The sequence below is a fragment of the Cheilinus undulatus genome, linkage group 20 (genome assembly GCF_018320785.1).
Source record: "Cheilinus undulatus linkage group 20, ASM1832078v1, whole genome shotgun sequence".
Taxonomy (NCBI): Eukaryota; Metazoa; Chordata; class Actinopteri; order Labriformes; family Labridae; genus Cheilinus; species Cheilinus undulatus.
The window spans coordinates 36242921-36262452 of NC_054884.1; the positions used below are offsets into that span (position 1 = coordinate 36242921).

Below are 19532 nucleotides of genomic sequence, written 5' to 3' on the forward strand. Positions count from 1 at the left end.
TTTTTTAAATAGAATGTTAGATTTAATCAGGCTTTATTCTGGCTGATAATTAGGCTTTTTTTTATCTTGTTTACATCCAAGCATATGCATACTGACTTAACCAAACACTTTTTACAGCAGCTTATTTTAGAAAGTCTTATTAGGAATGGACCTGGGCTAAAAAAATCCAATCTGGTGTAATGTAAATGTGGATTGCATTTAGTTGACCAGACTGAGGTTAAGAAAATGGTCAGGTAAATTTAGCATGACTTATTTAACATGGGATCACAGCAGGTAAAGCTGGTTTGAAAAGTGTGGCTAATACAGCACTGCAGGCCTTCAATCCTTCCAGGTACATAACCTCATACAACTTGATCTGAATTTTCTATATCTAAACACTGGCAAACTGCACTGTTGCAAAAAGATTCTATCCATGCCATCTGTTCAGTGTGCTTTGTTTACACCCAAGTAGTGTGCTAGAGCACTAGCTCTAGCACACTAGAGCTGCTGCTAGTGCTAGAGCACTAGCAGCAGAGAGCACCTGGTCAAATCCTCCATCTAAACTAAAAGTGCAGCCACGCCGCCACTAGTGGCCCTTGTAGCTTTGCTTAATGCATTAGTTCCCAACCTGGGGTCCAGGATCACTTTGAGAGGCACCAAAGATCTCAGGGGGTCTGCACTGAGGTTCTCTAGATCAGTGGTCCTCCACTGGTGGGTCGCAGAACAGTTTTCAATGGGTCGCAAATGTGGGACTGGAAAAAATGGTAGCAAAAGGCTATGAGGACAATGCAACCATACCAGACATTTTACTCAGTTTTATTGTGATAATGGGTCAACTTAAATGTCTTATCAATATATTTTAACCAATTTAACTCCCTTTCTGGCACTAAAAGAGCAGGTTTTACCATGATCATGAAGTAATTTCTCAAGATATCTGGAAAATTTGCTAAAATTTACACGTAATCATGAGGAAATAGGGGTGTAAAATATGTCGGTTTTGTCCTGTCTCTTGTTCCTGTCATAAATTTTGTTCCATCCAAGATCTTTAGTGCAACATTTTTATTTACTAAACGTGCATTGTTCAAAATATTTGGAGATTTGGGCCACGATTTGTCATCAAAGATGTTGGGTGGGTCCTGAGTCTAGACCAGTTGAGAACCATTGCCCTAGATTAGATTTGCACATAATAAGTAAAATCCTGATTAAAAAACCCCCCATTATTAACAGTCAATACTAAGGATGGTCCTAGGCATCGATTTCCTCATTTAAACCGTGTTTAACTGACTAATCTAAAGAAGAAAATACTTAGAAAACAGTAAAATTCATCATAGAGTCCTTGTGTTAGCAGGTGTAACGTAAGCCGGATATACTCTGTACAGCATGGCTAACATTAGCGACGAGCTATCCACAGATTAATATCGTGTTTTGATGTGTGGCCTCTTTTCACTTCGGTATACGTAACAGCCTCAACAGCCTACGAACCACTTTATTTCCATTTATTACCGAAAAAGGTCATACCGCACTGTTCGTACTACACGCTAACTGCTAAGCTTCTCGTATTTATGTCTGGCGAAGTGTGAGTTTGATACTGAACTGGAAATGAACTGGAAGATGCCCCTGCCACTTTGAAATCCTTTGTGTGCCAGCGAGTGGAAGATTGGAGCACAGCTGATCTGTGATCCATCTGGATCAATGCCAACTGTGAAGCAGTGCTTCCCCAGTTCATAGGTTGAATAAGAATTATTAATACAGTGAGTTCATTTAAAAGCATTTGACTATATCCCTCTGCTTCCAGTCCTTATAAAAGCTAAATGGCTATTTTTTTTTAAGCATGTAGACATGAGAGTGGTAGTGATCTTGTTTTCTAATTTGCTGGGTTAAGTCTAAGTGTAAACCTTTCATTTCTTATGATAAAATCTGCTCTTGTGTTTGCCTTAATTTTAAACCAAGCTTACTGCCTTTTCTTTCAGCATCATTCTTGGAAAAGAGTGGGGGTATTGGATGAGTTTTTTGGCTTCTTTCTTTTCTTTTCATGCTTGGCTTTGACGTTTAATACTCCTATGTTTTACAAACGCAAAATGATCATAAACAGACTCAAATGTCCTTTTTTTAAAAACAAAAATCTGGCTACATCCTGGCTATTTCAGGATGGCCAAACCGCAGGAAGATTTACGACTCCTGTGATGTATAAAACAGATGCACCGCTCCCAGAGAGGGAAACATCAGAATAATGTTAAAAACAGCTGAGCAGTACCACAGCGAGCGCCAGCTTAGGTGTGGTGCTGCACAGACGGACTGACATGAAAGATGATGTGGATCCCTGTGTGTGTTTGCATCCACTCCCTGCTGGTGTTTTGGACAGATAGACTTAACAGATGTTTGCTTTGGGCTTTTCGCATTAATTGAAGACGTGCTTTATGTGGGCTCTGTATTGATTTCTTTGCAGTGAGTGAGTGAATTAATCAGTCCTAAATGACAGAAAGTCATTACTGCTCATGTTCTAATGTCTTCTCCATCTGTCTCTCCATGTTCCACCAGCAGCAGGAGGAGCAGCTCCAACAGGTAGGCTCTTTATGTCTTATTGATCGCACTCAGACTGTATTTATTTACCGCAGGGCACAGATATGAAAGCAGTTAAGACTTCAGGTAGAGCCCAGAGGAGATGGAACAGTCAGCTCTTTTCACGTCATATATTGACAAATTAGTCATACATTTCTCCAGACTTCCACCGTAGAATGACGAGACTTTAAAGAATCAAATAAACTAAACTGCCTATTAGCTCAATTTATGAATGATCAATAAGCAGTGCAGTTTAGTTATGTATAAAGAACCAACAAGTTTAAAATTGCCTAAAAAAAATCTGTATTTTTATTTCCTATTTTTTCTCTGTTTTATTAACTTTTAATCAGATCAGGAAAATGTCAGTCTTTTTTTTAAAGCCAACATACGAAGAATTTTTGGGCACTTGGAAGCAATGAAACAAACCATAAACAGCAATAACAAATGAAAAAAGGCTGAGCGATATATTATTTTCAGCATACTTCATGATCAGACCTGTGTCTGTAACTTCTAATTCAATGAAAGCTCACTATGTGCACATCCATGTGGCTGTATATACAGCCACAGCATTTTTGAGCACCAGACAAGCTGCTGCTGATAGCGGGAATACACTCACTTATGATTGGCTCCATATAATCGTGAATCTGCCTCAAGCGTCATGCAGCAGCGTCACCTGTAGACTGAACATTTTTTAGACAGGAAGCAGACTCTGCATGCACAACCTCTACTACTGATGGGGATATCAGACAACTTTGTTAGTAAAGGCAGAGAGATGCATCTGGTCTCCTATGATGTGACTACTACTCATAGCAACACTGTAGTCACAACTGGGAAACAATATATCGTTCAGCCCTAATATGAAGAATGATAAATGGTTTTCAAACTAATCAACGTATTTGCAAACTGGCTGACATACACCATATGGACAAAAGTATGTGGACACCTGATCATTCCACCAACAGGGACTGTAATGACACTGTATTCAAATCTGTGTACTATAATATGGAGTTGGCACCTATTTGCAGCTCTAACAGCCTCCACTCTTCTTGGAAGGCTTTCCACAAGATTTTGGAGTGTTTCTCTGGGCCTTCATGCACATTCATTCTGTAGAGCATTTTTGAGGTCAGATAAGAAAGCCTGGCTCACAATCTCTGCTCCAGTTCATCCCAAAGGTGCTCAACGGGGTTGAGGTCAGGCTCTGTGCAGGCCAGTCAAGTTCTTTGACACTGAACTCATCCTATCACGTCTTTATACACCGCTTTCCACATTATTAAGCAAATGACATTTTTCTCTTATTTTCCTAAATATTAATGCAAATGACAGAGTATTTTTCAAGTCATCAGCTGTTAGAGCATAATTTAAATGTTTTTTAACAAACTTCATAACGATAAACTTTTTTTTTTTTTTAAATAAATACCTCAAAATGCACTTTTCTACATGTTCCACATTATTAAGCAGGCCACAGGCTTCAAGCAATATGGGAAAGAAAAAGGATCTCTCTGCTGCCGAAAAGTGTCAAATAGTGTAATGCCTTGGACAAGGAATGAAAACATTAGATATTTCATGAAAAATTAATTGTGATCATTGTACTGTGAAGGAATTTGTCTCTGATTCAGAGCACAGATGGGTTCTTGCAGATAAAGGCATAATGAGGAAGGTTTCAGACGGACAAATTCATCAGATTAAGAGAGCAGATGCTAAAATGCCATTACAAAGCAGCAAACAGGTATTTGAAGCTGCTGGTGCCTCTGGAGTCCCACCAACCTCCAGAGGCTTGCAGTCATGTATAAACCTACTATTCCGCCCCCCCTAACCAATGATCACAAGCAGAAACGGTTGCAGTGGGCCCAGAAATACATGAAGACTCATTTTCAAACAGTCTTGTTGACTGATGAGTGCCGTGCAACCCTGGATGGTCCAGATGAAGGAGTAGTGGATGGTTGGTGGATGGCCACCATGTCCCAACAAGGCTGTGACGCCAGCAAGGAGGGGGCGGAGTCCTGTTTTGGGATGGATTCATGAGGAGAGAGCTGGTAGGCCCCTTTAGGGTCCCTGAAGGTGTAAAAATGACCTCGGCAAAGTATACGGAGTTTCTGACAGACCACTTTCTTCCATGGTTAAAAAAAAGAAGAGCAGTTCCTTCTTTAGCAAAATTTTCTTCATGCATGACAATACACCATCTCATGCTGCAAAGAATCCCTCTGTGTCATTGGCTGCTATGGGCATAAAAGGAGAGAAACTCATGGTGTGGCCCCCATCCTCCCCTGACCTCAACCCTATTGAGAACCTTTGGAGCATCCTCAAGCTAAAGATCTATGAGGGTGGGAGGCAGTTCACATCAAAACAGCAGCTCTGGGAGGATATTCTGACATCCTGCAAAGAAATTCAAGTAGAAACTCTCCAAAAACTCACAAGTTCAATGGATGCAAGAATTGTGAAGGTAATATCAAAGAAGGGCTCCTATGTTAACATGGACCTATGCTTGTTAAGATGTTTTTGATTGAAACAGCCTTTGATTTCAGTAAATATGACTTCCTAATGCTGTAAATTAAAAAAGTCAGTTCTTTACAACCTATAAAATGTTTTAAAACTCTGTCATGCTTAATAATGCGGAAGAGTGCATTTTGAGGTTTTTATTTCTTAAAAAAATAATGGTTATCATTATGAAGTTTGTTCAAAAACATTTGAATTCTGCTCTAACGGCTGATGATTTGAAAAATACTCTGACTGTCATTTGCATTAATATTAAGGAAAATAAGAGAAAAATGTAATTTGCTTAATAATGTGGAAAGCAGTGTAGTCCTTGCTTTGTGTACTGGGGCACAGTCATAAAGTTGGAAGCACAGCATTGTCCAAAATGTCTTGGTGTGCTGAAGCATTAAGATTGGCCTTCGATGGACATTAGGGGTGTAGCCCTAATCCTGAAATTAAGCCCCATACCATTATCCCTCCTCCACCAAACGTCACAGCTGGCACAGTTGCGTCAGACAGGTAACCTTCTCCCAGCATCCGCCAAATCCAGACTCACATATCTGACAAGTGGATTTGTCATTCCACATAACATGTTTCCACTGCTCCACAGTCAAGTGTCAGTGAGCTTTATCCCACTCCATCTGACACTTGGCATTGGACTTGGTGATTTGAGGCTTGCATGCGGCTGTTCAGCCACAGATACCCATTCCATGAATGGGTGCTTACGTTTTTGTGCTACAGTAATGCCAATGGAGGTTTAGAACTCTTCAGCTATGGAATCAGCAGAGCATTAGTGACTTGCATACCATGTGCCTTAGCATTCAGTGGCCCTGTGCTGTGATTTTACGTGGTCTTAGCAGAGTTTCTGTTGTTCCTAAACACTTCCACTTAAGAATAATGTCACTTGAAGCTGACTGTGGAATATCCAGCAGGGATGAAATTTCACAAACAGTCTTATTGCAAAGGCAGCATCCATCACAGTAGCACGCTAGAAGTCATAGACTGCTGCAGAATGATCAGTTTGTATCACAAATGGAGACTGCATGGTTTTGCTAGATTTTTGCTTTGATACACCTGTGAGAACAGGTCTGACTGAAACAGCTTAATTTAATAATTAACAGGTGTGGCCTTATACTTTTGTCCATATAGTGTATTTTTACTCTTAGCTTGTCAATGCTGAATTTAATTGTTCAGTGCATCTGTTTGTAATATCTTTTCAACATCCATCCATTCAGTTACCGTAAAATCTGGTGTATAAGACACTTTTACCACATATTTTTTCACCAGAAAAAGTGGGCTGCATACTTTTTACTGGTGCAACCGGTCTTTCGGTATATATGATGCAGAGATGACCACAAATGCAGCTGCAACCATCACACATTATGTGGGATCAGGTTAAGTAAAAAACCTTGTGAAATGCTGGTTTGATTGGAAAGACTCCTCAATTGTGGGTCCAGACTACACTATTATCAACTACTTCATCAGTGGCTAGCAAATTTACTGTAGCTACTGCTGCACATTGTGGACACAGCATTTTTATCAGTGCAACTTATACCCTGATTTAACGGTACATTTTTTTACATATCTTAAAGCTTCTTTAAGATTCACATCCCAGACTCCATTCACCTTCTATAGCTCTGTAACAGTTTTCCTAAAATGCTAAATGTTGTAATTTGTTTTGGGTGGGTGGATTATTTTACAGTTACATAGAGTACAGGAACTTTCTACCATATTTTAATCACTTTATTTATGATAAAATACATATTTTTGTGGTCTGATTCACTGGAATGCATCATCTGTTGTCTGTCAACCCAGTGTGATGCATTACTGTCCATTTCCATCTCATTTTCATTTCATGTGAACTTTGTTCCACCACTGATTGTCTCTGTTCCTGGTTTTGCATCCTCACTTCTTGTGAGTTTTGTTTTGGGTGTTTTTTCCTGTTTTATGAATCACAGTAGACTTTTATTTTCCTCATGGACATCAATATCCCAGTTGTGTTCACTTCTTTTATTTTTTTTCTTTCAATGGGGAGATGGAAACAAGTGCTGTAAATGTCATCATTAATCTGCTTTCCAAACAAATTAGCAAAGCCTGGTTCTGGAGTCGGCAGTGAGTTTGCGTTTGTGGTTGAAGACGGAGCTTCTGCTGAGCGTGCCGACTTCATGAGAGCTTCCGGCTCCCTGAACATAGGAAACGAGGCGGCTGGAGAGAGCGGGAAGAGGCTAAGTGACTCTTTATGGGCCTCTGAAGACCTCGGCTTTGGGGCTGCAGAGATTAGACGGGACATATCGCCCAGTAGGAGGAGCCCTGAGCGGGGCGGAGCTGTGGACCACAGGGCAATCAGCCTTGACGCCTCTGAGTGCCTGAGTGAAATGAACACTCTGTCAGGGATGTCTTTAATGCGTACCGCAGCCTTGGAAGATCTGACTTCTATTGGAGATCAGGGAGAGCAAACAAAAGATGGAGTGACTGCAAACAGGGCGACTTTAAAGTCCTGCAGTGACGCTGAAAACAGAAAAATCAGCCCGGAAACAAAAAATCCCATTCGCACCCAAAGTCTGTCTCACTCCGTCTTTGATTCCCCGTCAGAGGATATTTTGAATGAACATGGCAGTAGGAACATTTCCGACATGGATAGCCTTTTTACCAAACCACCAGCTGAAAACAGCAGCAGTGACTCATCATCTCATAGAAGCCGCTATTCAAAGCCCGACATTTCTAATGACTCAGACATGAAGAGCAATGTGGCTCAGACCACCAGTACCGCTGAGCTGCAGAAAACTCCCCCCCACAGCTCTCCAGTCAGAAAGTCTCTGGTGCCGGTGGCTGTTTTCAAAGGTCTGTTTGCTGTCATGTTCACCAGTTCAGAACCAGTCCTCCTCAGTTAACTCCTCCCACTTCTTTCTTTTACAACGCCGCTTTCTTTGCAGCACTCTCCCTCAGAGTTTTTTTCTACGGACGTTAACTTTGACCCGAGGAGAAGCTTGTTGTCCTCCCTCCCCACTTTAGCTTTTCGTTTCATCTCTCCATCTCTGCTCACTTCGCTGGTTATGCAGCCCTGAAAAAAAAAAAAAAAGCCACTTTTTGTTTTCCACGAGCACTTTGTGTCACGATGCATGCTGCATAACCCTACATCACCGACATTTGATTTGTGTTTCTTTGCTGTGAGAATGTGTTTGGGCACACACTTGGAAGCAGAAGGAGTCATTTACCTCACTTGAGTGGAGAGAAAGGATAAATTATAGATGTTCAATTCCAAAAATGGGGTCAATCTAAATCCCTCCTTTCTCTTCTCTCTACAGCTCAAGCAAAGATGGATAATGGCTCTGCAGATAAGGTATGTGACGTAATTCAAGGTGTGTCATTTCTCATCTCTTTCATTCATGGAACATTCTGGTTTATTACAACTTGGAGAAAAGTTGGTAGCGGGTACCGATGATCTGGCCAACAGGGTTTAGGAAACGTGACATAAATAGAAGCTGCATGGCTAGGTAGCAAGATCAAAACCTAATTTATACAACTTTCCATTCAACCAAATGCATACATTTGGGATGGAATGATTTAGTTGCTAATATTTTGTATTTAAACAGAAGTTAGATCACTTTTCAGATTGTTAATAACTGACATAATGGCTGATCTAGGTTTTCTTTGTCAATGGTGGTCATATTTAGCTTTGCAAAGCAGATGGATTCGCCAGTTTCTGTGTTTCTCACTGGTGAATCTATCTTGCAAAGCTCCCATCTAAACAGTCTGGGCCCGGTTAGAAAGTGACAGGACCATCAGCATTGAGGGGCAGTACTTTATGGAGTCGCAACGTGAGCAAGCAGCGGTGCAATTATGGGTTGATGTTGCAATAGCGTCAGTTTCATCAGAACTTGACACTTTGTTACAGAAGAACAAAGAACAGCACTGAGTTATTTTCTTTCCAAAATGACAAAATGACTGACATGTCTACAGTCGCCATGGTTCGTGTTATGTAGTTCTCTATAGAGTTTACTCCTCAGTAGGGGTGCACCTTGGTAGCGGCTACGTCACGAGTTTTGTTGCTCTGATTGGCCCATAAAGCTGTGACAGACAGAATGTTCATCCAATCCAATTTTTTTTTCAAAGGCTCTGCCCTTTCCAAACACCGTCTATGGAAGGTTTGGAGGTATATCAGGTCAGGTCATCTTGATTGTTTATTCAAAAAATCCCTATGATACATAGCCATGTTTCCTGCAGCGCTTTCTACTTAAGTTGGCTGCCTTAACAACAAATGGCCTCCACCTTAACTACTGTCATAGAAAAAAAACTCCAAATTGATAAAAGCCAGATCCACCTGGCCTGTTTGAGGGCCACATCTGGCCCATGTATTTGAAACACAAGAACATCCATTTCAGGTTATGTGTTGTGTTCTCCATGCTTTACTCTTCATATCATTGTCTTCCTGGGCCTAGATTTCCAAGGAGTGAGCTTTCTCACATCCTTACTTCTAGAGCTGAATGCAAATCCACAGCTGTGATTCAACACTCAAACAAAGCATATGGTAAAGGTGGCAGTCAGTGCAACACTGGGTTGTCCAGAAACTTCAAAACTCCGAGAACATCCGACCCTTGACACGGAAAATGAATGTGTTTGACTTCCTGTTCAACAGTCCTGACTAAAGTCAGAAGGCACAGAAAGCACAAACTCTAAATAGATGACGAATCACTGCTGCAGTTGCACACTAGTCAACTATCAAAATCAGGGATGCACGATATTATCGATCTGGTATTGGCAGATATTAGCTAAAAAAAAAAAAAAGCAAGTATCGGTATCGGCAGATATCAAATATACAGCATCCAATATTTACATCCGATATTTTGCCTGTGTATTTCAGCATACATTGACTGTAAATTTTGTCTATATATACTAATAAATTAATAGAGTTTTAGGCTGAACCAACCAGATCTATGTCAGTTAAGGTCTTTTTATTTATTTATCCTCATTCTTTAAACTTTGAAGTGTTTTTTCAATGACTAAAGTTTATTTACATGGTCATCCTCAAACCTTAAAGTGTCCAAAAGGACAGAAATTTCTTGTCAAAAAAGCATATTTAAATACCGGTATCGATATCAGCTAAAAGGAATCTGTAAATATCGGTATATCGGATATTGGCAAAAATCCAATATTGTGCACCCCCAATCAAAATAGTTACTAGCTGCTACTGTTGCTTATGTTTAGCAGAGCAAACACTGCAGTCAGATATAATTAATACTGATGTGTTCACTTTAGTTAGGCACCACACATGGCCAATCACTTTTCCACCCACTAAATCAAAGCTTCATCTGGAGAGAAGGAGAAAGATATTTTGTTTTTGTTCTTATCCTCATCATTAGTATAGGCTCCAGACTATCTCTACCGATGTGGATGAAGTGTGGAGCTGTTAACAGCCCCAAGCTAATTTAAGGGGTGCATTATGGCCTTTGTGTGTTTTGTTGTGAACTACAATGTCCTTTTTACTTATTTGCACACTTTTAGCTGACCAAAAGGCACAATACTTTTGTGAATCAGCCTTTGAGCTGTTATAAAGCATAACACTGGCTGCAGCAGAGCTGACAGACTCCAAATATTTATGCACAGCACTTGTACTGATAATTGGAAAATAACTGACACAATTCCCAGCCCTCCATCTCCACCATCTACCACCTTCACTGGAAACTTTCCTGCAGGAAACACTGATCAGATTAACAGCAGATTAACAGTTGTGGATCTCAACTGGAGAACACCGGCGCTATCTGCCAGAGTAAATAAAATACAAGTTTATTATTTGAGGAGAAGAATGAAGGCAACATTTATTAACTCAACTATGTATTGTTAACCTGTGTTATAGTTCACTAATGTCCATGTTTAACTTGATATATAAAAAGGACTTGCTGTCATGCAGTGAGGGTTTTCTCTGTTCTTAAAAATGTTTTAAATAATCTGGCTAACAACTCCTCCTCTCACCTCTCCCTCCTGAGGGATTATAGAGCTCAGGAGATTATAAAGATTAGAGCTATTCCCTCATAAGAGCTGTTGGAAACTACACATATGACAGAGGTCAACAAAAATCGCAAAATTTGGGGCCAAGAACCCCAAACAATAAGTTCAAAGATGCCTGTTGGGATTATTGTTCTCTGGAGGACAACGAACAAAGGGCAGCCACAGTAGAGCACTGGCTACTGGGATCTTCCTCATTACATGGAGCATAAAGGTTTTAGAAGAGAACTTTTTTTGTTTTAGTTTATATTATCATTGTTTTTCTCACCTTGTCAGATGTGCTCCAGGGTTTCGTGCCTTTAAAGCTCATTCACATGAAAGCAGGAGCCGTTAAAGTTGTAATAAACCAGAATAATCCTTTTAACATCACATTTGTGAAACACAAACTCATTTCTATCGTTTCTTTTTATTTGTCAAATCATTTCTGTTTTTTTGGTCATCAGAAATTTTGTTTCTTTATTCATTTTCCTTCCTCATGACAAAGACTCAAACTGCCACCACACCATCCTCTTCCCTTAAAAGACCATCCATAGTCACCAAGGGCAACAAAACACACGCTTCCTCCCGAAACGGCCCCAGCTCCATCCCCATTAAAGCCAGCAGCACAGGGCCCAGGCAGGCCGGAGTAAGTACAGGTCTGAATGCAGATTAGAGGTTAGACCTGTGCTCGGGTCTGGATGGATGGATGCTCGCTTTCCTGTTTGAAAGGGGAAGGACTGAAGAACTGACTTTGGTTGGGTTTGAATGCATCCAAACTTCAGCTGGTTTCTGATCTAACCAATTGACCCTTTGTGGAGCACTGCCCGCCTTGGCTACTGTTTGACAAAATATTGTCACCAGGTTCCTTTCCATTGGAAGCAACAGAAAATGTACAAGATTTGACTGACTTCTATATATTTACTGGATAAATTCTTCCATAAGCTTGGCCTCAGTGAAAGAATAGAAACAAAGATACAGTAGAGTGTATGAGGATACCTCAACATCTCACATGTGTTGAAAATGTTTAAAATATCACTGATGTCTGATGCTGCTAATGCCAGCTAACCTGAGCTGTCCTCTTGTGGCTCATTAACAAAATGTTTGTTTTTGAAAAAAAACAACCAAACAAGATGTGTTATACATCCTGATTAGACTGAACAGACTGGCATTAACATCGAGTTGTAAGTTAATGTTAATGTAGGTTAGCTAATGCTTCAAAATAGTGATGTTCTTTGTGATTGTTGCAGTGTTGTATTATCAGTGCGGTCAAATAGGGAGTCAAAGAAGGCCTTTTTCATAAATAACCTTCAGTTTAGAAAATGGGTAGAAAAAATTTAGAAAATACTAAGAATCATGATATCTTGAGATATCTTGAGTTGCTCCTGTAAACATCCTAAACACAACTTTTAAAGGGATATCTTGGTATTTTTGAAGATGAGCTGCTTAAGGTACTTGGCTTCAGCCTCCAGAAATTTCAGTTTGCATTGCCCCTAGGGTTGTTCCGATTCTGGTACCAGTATCAGAAAGTCGTCTGGTACTGCTTAAAATGCAGGTATTGGTATCAGCGAGTACACAAATTTATGCACTGATCCGATACAGTTTGGTTTAGTTTTATATTTTGCTTTGTTTAGCCATGCTAAATGTTAGCACTATAAACCGGAAACCAATTCTTCTTTGCTGCCGAAAAGCATGTCACACAAGGGCTACCATTTTTAGAGCAGCATAGAAGAACCAAAGGACCCTCTGCAGCAGCAGAGAATGGTGTCTGCGTGACAGAATGTGAATGCGATCGTTAAAACGCTCTCTAGACCGGCGCTGTCATACAAGACAAGAAGTGACACAGTTTATCAAAAGTTAAATAACTTTTGAACCATAAATCACTGCCTCTTACTTGTTTTTTCTCTTGAACCTAGCCGTTGTGCTTTCCCTTTGACTCTAGGGATGCCTTGAATCCGTTGCGGCAGCATTTTCAGCGAGCCTGGAGTTCGTGTGACTTTTGGGGACTTTAATTATTAGATCCACATGAGTAAACATGACATTGAATGTCTTTTTTATCCATTTAATCGAATTACGATCATTTATTACTGCTAGCTCAAATGCTAACGTGAATGCTAACCGCCATATTATGTACTCTTTGTGAGGGTCTGTCAGTCAGTTGCAGGCTGTTCTATGATCTATGATCATGCTGTCCAGATAGAGCACGATATAGAGAGAGACAGAGAGAGCCTGTGATGCAGCCCCCTATATTATTACTTCCGCCAAGGAGGTTATGTGTTCGGGTGGGTTTGTTCGTTTAATAGTTTGTTAGATTTTTAGCAACATAACTCAAAAAGTTGTGGACGGATTTTGATGAAATTTTCAGGAAATGTCAGATATGGCATAAGGAAGAACTGATTAGATTTTGGGAGTGATCCGGACCACCGTCTGGATTCAGGAATTTTTTAAAGGTTTCTGTACTATTGGGAGATAGGGCTAATGGTGGAGGTCTGCGCTGTTACCACTTTACACCAGGAGATGGCAGACATGAGTGACTTCAATCCCAGCAGCATTTTGGATGTGTTACTATTCAAAGTTTTGGACTTAATAGAGTTTGAAAGACGCACGCCTGGTCGAGGAGACGAGTCGGAGCGTAACAGAGAGAAAGACAGCGAATTGTAGCGAGAATACTCACAATGCTGGGAGGAATATTCACCCTCTGCCATGACTTCCAGTCGTCCAATGAGACCATGGGTGAGACTGTCAGTGCATCTGTTGGCACCAGCAGGCAACGCTTCCACCATGACAGTCCACCTGTGAAGCAAAGTCAATGCATTGCCTCACCGTGTTTCCACCCCACCAGGGAGGGAATAATCAGCAAATGCTGTGGTGGGGGGCACATGGGGAAGGATCCAGGAATTTATTAAAGGATTCTTCACTATTGGGAGATAGGGCTAATGGTGGAGGTCTGCGCTCTCCGAGTGCTTTTCTAGTTGTTATTTTTAATATTTGGGAGTAAAACTCAAAAATCAGCAGAAAAACAACTTAAGGGTCACAGAGATGCTGTACATTATGATTCTATTTGTTGAGTCAAATATAGGTCTAAAATTATTTACTACTCTGCATAGTTAGTTCAGAAAGTGGTACTGGATCAGGACTCAGAATCGGCCAATACCAAACACCTTGGTATCAGAATCGTTTTGGGAAGGAAAAAAAGGTATCTGGACATCCCTTAATGATCTTTTAAGGAGAGCGAGCTGGGGGCAATGGCAAGGAAGATAGAATATAGACTGTAACAGATGGGTAATTTCTCTATATAATTCAGCGAGTTTTAGGTAAAAATGGGCCATAAAACAATGTCGGCTCAAATGTCACTACCTTTCGCCTAAAAAGCCTCTGCATTCGGCACTATATTGATGCAACCTTTGGTTACGTATTCTCCCAGCTCAGAGCATCAGAACACCTTGCTTTGTCAGGCTGCTTTGGTTTCAGTTAAGTTTGTCATCTTTGTTGAAGCCAGAAAGCCAAAACGGCTCTCCTTGAAGTGGCAATGCACACTGAATCTCTGGAGGCTAATACCGTTAATAATGCCAAATACCTTTAACAACCCAAACTACAGAAATATCCCTTTAACTTCACTGACCCAACAAAATTAAAGTCAAAATTTCACCACAACACATTGAAAAGACTTGGCCAAGCTGAACGTTTTCCTAACAGGAAGTAGCCCCAGCAATGGTTGCTGTGAAAAAGGGCTCTCTGATTGGTGAGTAAGTTCACCAATCAGAATGCCAACAAAGGGTCAATTACCATCAACACTAATCAAATCCTCGTCCATTCATCACTGACTGCATTGTGACACTTGACTTCATAAGACCGGATCTGTGTGGTTTTTCATCCTAACGTGTTTGGTTTCTGACTTTCCGGGTATTTTCACACAAGCACATCAAAGTAACGGAAGCTTTCTGAGGCAAAAAGCTATTTTTCTAACAAAAGTTCTGCTTACCCTCTGGGTTGTTGTTGTTGACTTTCAGAGTGGAGCAAAACAAACTCCTGGAGCCAAAACTGCAGCAAAAACTGGAGCTACACCAGGTACAGACAAATATGTTACACTTCCTTTTATGATTTCATCTTTTATAAACACCCTTTTAATTTTTTGATATTTTATAAGGAGTGTGATTGAAGAATTACTTATGATGTGCCATATTTTTGTGATACAGCTAGTGCCAAGAAACCTCCCACTCCAAAAAATGAAAAAGGTAAAAAACAAAAAAAGCAGTAGAAGCAAAAGCACGAATCATTAGCGATCACTTTAAGCCACCGTGCCAAAGTTTGATCCGGTTAATCCGGGATCAAACTTGGGCAGCTTTTAGTCAGCACAGCTCCTTGTTTGTTTTTATGATTTATTGTTATTTCCACATTATTTTCTTTCATCCCTGACCGCTCATTTGCTTCAAGCCACAAACATTTATGATGCTTCTCTGATTGCTTAAGATGGCAAGAGTGGACAGAGCAGCCCTGGTACTCCCAAGTCTCCTTCCAGCCAAGCACTTTCTGCAAAGGCAGCGGCAGAGGCCAACAAAGTAAAGAAGGTGGCAGTGGTGCGTTCCACACCCAAATCCCCGGGCTCCCTGAAGAGCCGCACCGCTCCTCTGTCTGCGGCAGCAGCACCCATGCCAGACCTGAAGACCGTCAGGTCCAAAATTGGCTCCACAGACAACATCAAACACCAGCCTGGAGGGGGAAAGGTAGGTCTACACAGAGCACGCCTTCATACAGTCAAAGCCTTTTGTGTTGTCTGCAGAGGGGAGATTTGGGTCCAATTAACATCTCTCTGGTCAGTTTAAGCTGCTTTCAGGCAGAAATAATCTTTTTGGTTCATTTTAAACACAGAAGGTAAATCCACAGGTCCCCTGGCCTCTAAGGCACACAGTCTCTCTGCTCATTTACTGCCCTACAGCTCATACTGTTAGAAAGGCACACGGCACTGATAGATATCTAGTCAGAGCTGGAGTATTTAGTTCAGTCATTTACTGTCCACACAGACTTTAGAGCCTGAAACATTTAAAATTAAGCTTATTATTTTCATTGTACAAACATCCTGCTGATGCTTGCTGTTTGTTAGAGGCACAATGATTCACACTCTGTAAGGGTCTGTGTCCATTAACAGCCCTTTTTACACTGGCAGTACTCATATCCTCAGTATGAGAGCATTTCTCAGTGGTGTTTTGGGTCCGTGCTCATTGCAACATTCTTATTTGTGCTGGCAAAATCTAAAACCTCTGTTGCTTCTAATTTTCTAGGGCTATTACTTCCAATAGGCCAATCGACTGGTTGGTTGATGATGAGCCTGACCAGTCTCGTTTGGTCGGACAGTCACAAGGAGAGACGAGCGGTGGGCTATCAAGTAGAAGTAGAGAGAGAGAAAATGCTGGTAGTGACAGAGGGAAATAAAATGTTAATTCCTGTTGTTCACAGTGGTTATACTCCAAAGAACTTAAGAAAAATCTGACAACTCAACATACAGTCATGTGCATATTTTAGGCATGTAGGGGACTCAGGATTCATCACAGGGCCGCAAGGACCACAGCAAAACCAGAGGTTTGTGGGAACTCTACCACCCGCCTGAATGGTACCCTAGGCCATAACATCCACCCCTTATTCCACCCTAAAGGTGTGGACTTTGTCATTTTCTTTCTACAGATTATTTTCCCATCACCCTGGTAATATGCAAAGACATCCAGAGCATGTCCAGGGTTGCATCAATCCTCCCTTCCACCCAATGCATTCCTCAGACAGCTGAGTAGCCACTTCTACGCCTTACTGCAGCCTCAGTTTTTTTATCCCCCCTAATTGACAGCCTTGTCCCCACATGACTATTTTGAATGTGCGTGGCTGTGTTCAGCCACCTTCAGGTACAGTGGAGGCCCCCGGTCTGTGGCACCTTTACTGTGGGGGTCATGGGCTGAAAAGGTTGAGAACCATTGGTCTAGATTAACTCTTGTTATATAAGGGGAGGTGTCTTGACAAGCCTTTTTGGCGTCTAACCTCACCTTCACGATGCTTTCTTTAATTATCTTGTAATTGTTCTTATCTGTTTTTAATGTGCAAATGAATAAACTAAACTAAACTAAACTAAGGAAGAATCAATGTTGATGAGTGTGGTGCAAAGGCAACAGTTCAAGATGCTGAAGTGGTTTTGTACTGAAAATGGGCGCTGCCAGTGCAAGAAATGTCAATGAAAACTGTCCCTCAAAGCCATGAAATGGCTCCACCTGTACCAAAAAATGTACGGCATCACCTTGATTACCAAAACATGACAGTTTAGATACTGGTATCTGAACTCAGATTACATTTGCATGGTCATTTTTAAAAATGCAAGACAAAAGCAATAACAGAGCCAAACAAAGACTGTGTCTGGCGGCAGAAAGAGGTTTCTATGTTTGAAATCAGCCATCGGATTGTTTTGCCTCCAGCAAGAATTGAGAAATGTTATTGGAACTAAAGCTCCAGCCTCTCTTTGGGTGTTGTCAGTGCTGTCTTCATGGTGTCTTGAGTGTGTCCATGCACTGTTGTGCTGTATGTGTGTTGGTCCATTTTAGCATTAAAAGCCCTCCTAGTCTTTGTTCTAATTTTGTATCCGCTCCAGTCACGTGTCTTTGTGCTAGTATTTAAAGGATCTCGTGTTGTGATATTTATGGACCAAAAACAAGATTTCAGATCAAACCCACAGAAGAGAGAATGAGCATAAAAACTCCAGGACAAAAGACTCCCTCCCCTCTCTCTCTCTGTTTCTCTCTCCAACACCTCTACCTGCATGCGGTTACACAAAGCAGCACGAGTCCTCACAGCTCATGTGTCACTCCATCGTCTTCTACATTCAACATCTAAAAGCTGACGTTTTCATTTTTCCAGGTACAAATCCTTGATCAGAAGGTGGACTATAGTAATGTCCAGTCTAAGTGTGGCTCCAAAGACAATATGAAACATGTACCCGGTGGCGGCAATGTGAGTAACTGAGGGATGAACTCAACACCAGACTCTTGAGTATCTCTGCAGTTATGATCATCAAAAAACAACTTTTGGTAAAAAACTAAGTGCTCTCTCATTTGTGCTCTCCATGTTCCAATACATGATCAGAAGATGGGCTTTAATCTGTACTGTCACAACTGGCTCAAAAAGTACTAATAACACACCGACTTATGTAGACTTTTGTATTTAGTTACTGTATTAAAAGTTAAAACTATAACTCAAAGACCACTGCTTTTAACAAACCAAAGCTGGCATCTGTAACCATGACTTTATTATCAAAGCTGAGCCAGTGCACTTAAAAAAATTAGATTTTGCACAATATTTGCACAGAACTCACCAAAATATCTTCTGGTGGTTGCACGGATTAGTTTCTCCTCATGCAGTGGTTAAATGAAACATCTGTGTCTAAAGATGAGAAGTTATGGATGGCAGCTTAAATGAGTTGAAAAGGGTCTAGATCTCATCCCTTCATCATCTTATTTTCTCCTTTCAAGCTGCTCCTCTTCAGCAGCTTTATTATCTATCAGTTCTGATTATCCATGTCTTTCCTCTCGCACTGTGCAGGTCCAAATCCTGGACAAGAAGCTGGATTTGACTAATGTCCAATCTCGCTGTGGCTCTAAAGACAACATTAAACACACGCCTGGAGGAGGAAAGGTGAGAAATCCACATGCTGCTACAGTGGTTCAATATTTTTGTCCCTGAGCTCAAATGTTTCATTTTTTTAAAAAAGAAGGTTGGATCTTTTCATATGGCTCAAATATTTGCATTGCAGTTCCATTAGAGAAGACAAATTTAGTCCAAATTATGAACCTGATCTGTGGCTTGTCACAACCAATTACTTGTTCAAATTAATGTTAAATTCTTGATGCTGTGTTAGAGCACCACTCCGCTCCGCTTCATTTCAGATATGCTGCAGGTATATTTTCAGCTGCTGCCAAACCTTGTAAATTCACTGTCGTTCAGAAAGCACCAACCATGGAAGTCACAAGTGTAGAACATCCGGTACTTTCAAAATAAAACACAGATCTCACAGTTCTCCGGTGATCTCTTCCTGCTGATCAGTGCTGCGCGCCGTGGCGCTGTGCTGTGCTCTAGAACGCTCCCAATGCGCAAGGTCGCTCGCCTTCGGTCAGACCACACCTGCGGCGCTTCAGTGTGTGGCGCACTCGTCCTATGCGAAAATTACGGGTAAGGAGCATTGCAATACCACTGCCAATAATGGAGGCAGTGTGGAGCAATGTAGTCTCAAGTTTGGCCAGAGCAGCGAGACATAATGAAGGAGAACACATTGAAAAATGGTGGAACTTCATTGAACTTTCTTCTGAAATATTTCCATAGCTGGCATGAGCCGTTAGAAACTATAAACATATATAAGATGTTAGTTCTCTTTGGCACAGAGACGGAAAACTACAACAAAACAGCCAAACAGAGGATGTACAGAGCAGCCAAGTAGGAGCTGCAGCCACAGAGTTGAGCAAGAGCACCTGATACTGATGAGAGACCTCAACTTTATACTGGACGTTGAGAAAAAA

The 19532-nt window shown here is 41.0% G+C and overlaps 1 protein-coding gene and 1 long non-coding RNA gene across 19 annotated transcripts in view; one reads left to right on the top strand and one right to left on the bottom strand.

Annotated features, from left to right (window-relative positions):
* Positions 1–19532, top strand: part of mapta (microtubule-associated protein tau a) — a 66068-nt gene that overhangs the window by 29245 nt on the left and 17291 nt on the right. For 5 of the 18 annotated variants that reach the window (XM_041815064.1, XM_041815063.1, XM_041815071.1 and 2 more), the window contains 8 exons: positions 1950–1973; positions 2518–2541; positions 8316–8350; positions 11498–11638; positions 15000–15057; positions 15186–15224; positions 15460–15713; positions 18562–18654. In XM_041815064.1, coding sequence (XP_041670998.1) covers positions 1950–1973; positions 2518–2541; positions 8316–8350; positions 11498–11638; positions 15000–15057; positions 15186–15224; positions 15460–15713; positions 18562–18654 — 668 coding nt within the window. The remainder of the gene's footprint in view (positions 1–1949; positions 1974–2517; positions 2542–8315; positions 8351–11497; positions 11639–14999; positions 15058–15185; positions 15225–15459; positions 15714–18561; positions 18655–19532) is intronic. The other 13 variants (XM_041815066.1, XM_041815072.1, XM_041815077.1 and 10 more) reach the window with 8 other exon arrangements.
* LOC121527997 overlaps positions 1–19532 on the bottom strand; it is a 55912-nt gene that overhangs the window by 25061 nt on the left and 11319 nt on the right. The window lies entirely within an intron of this gene.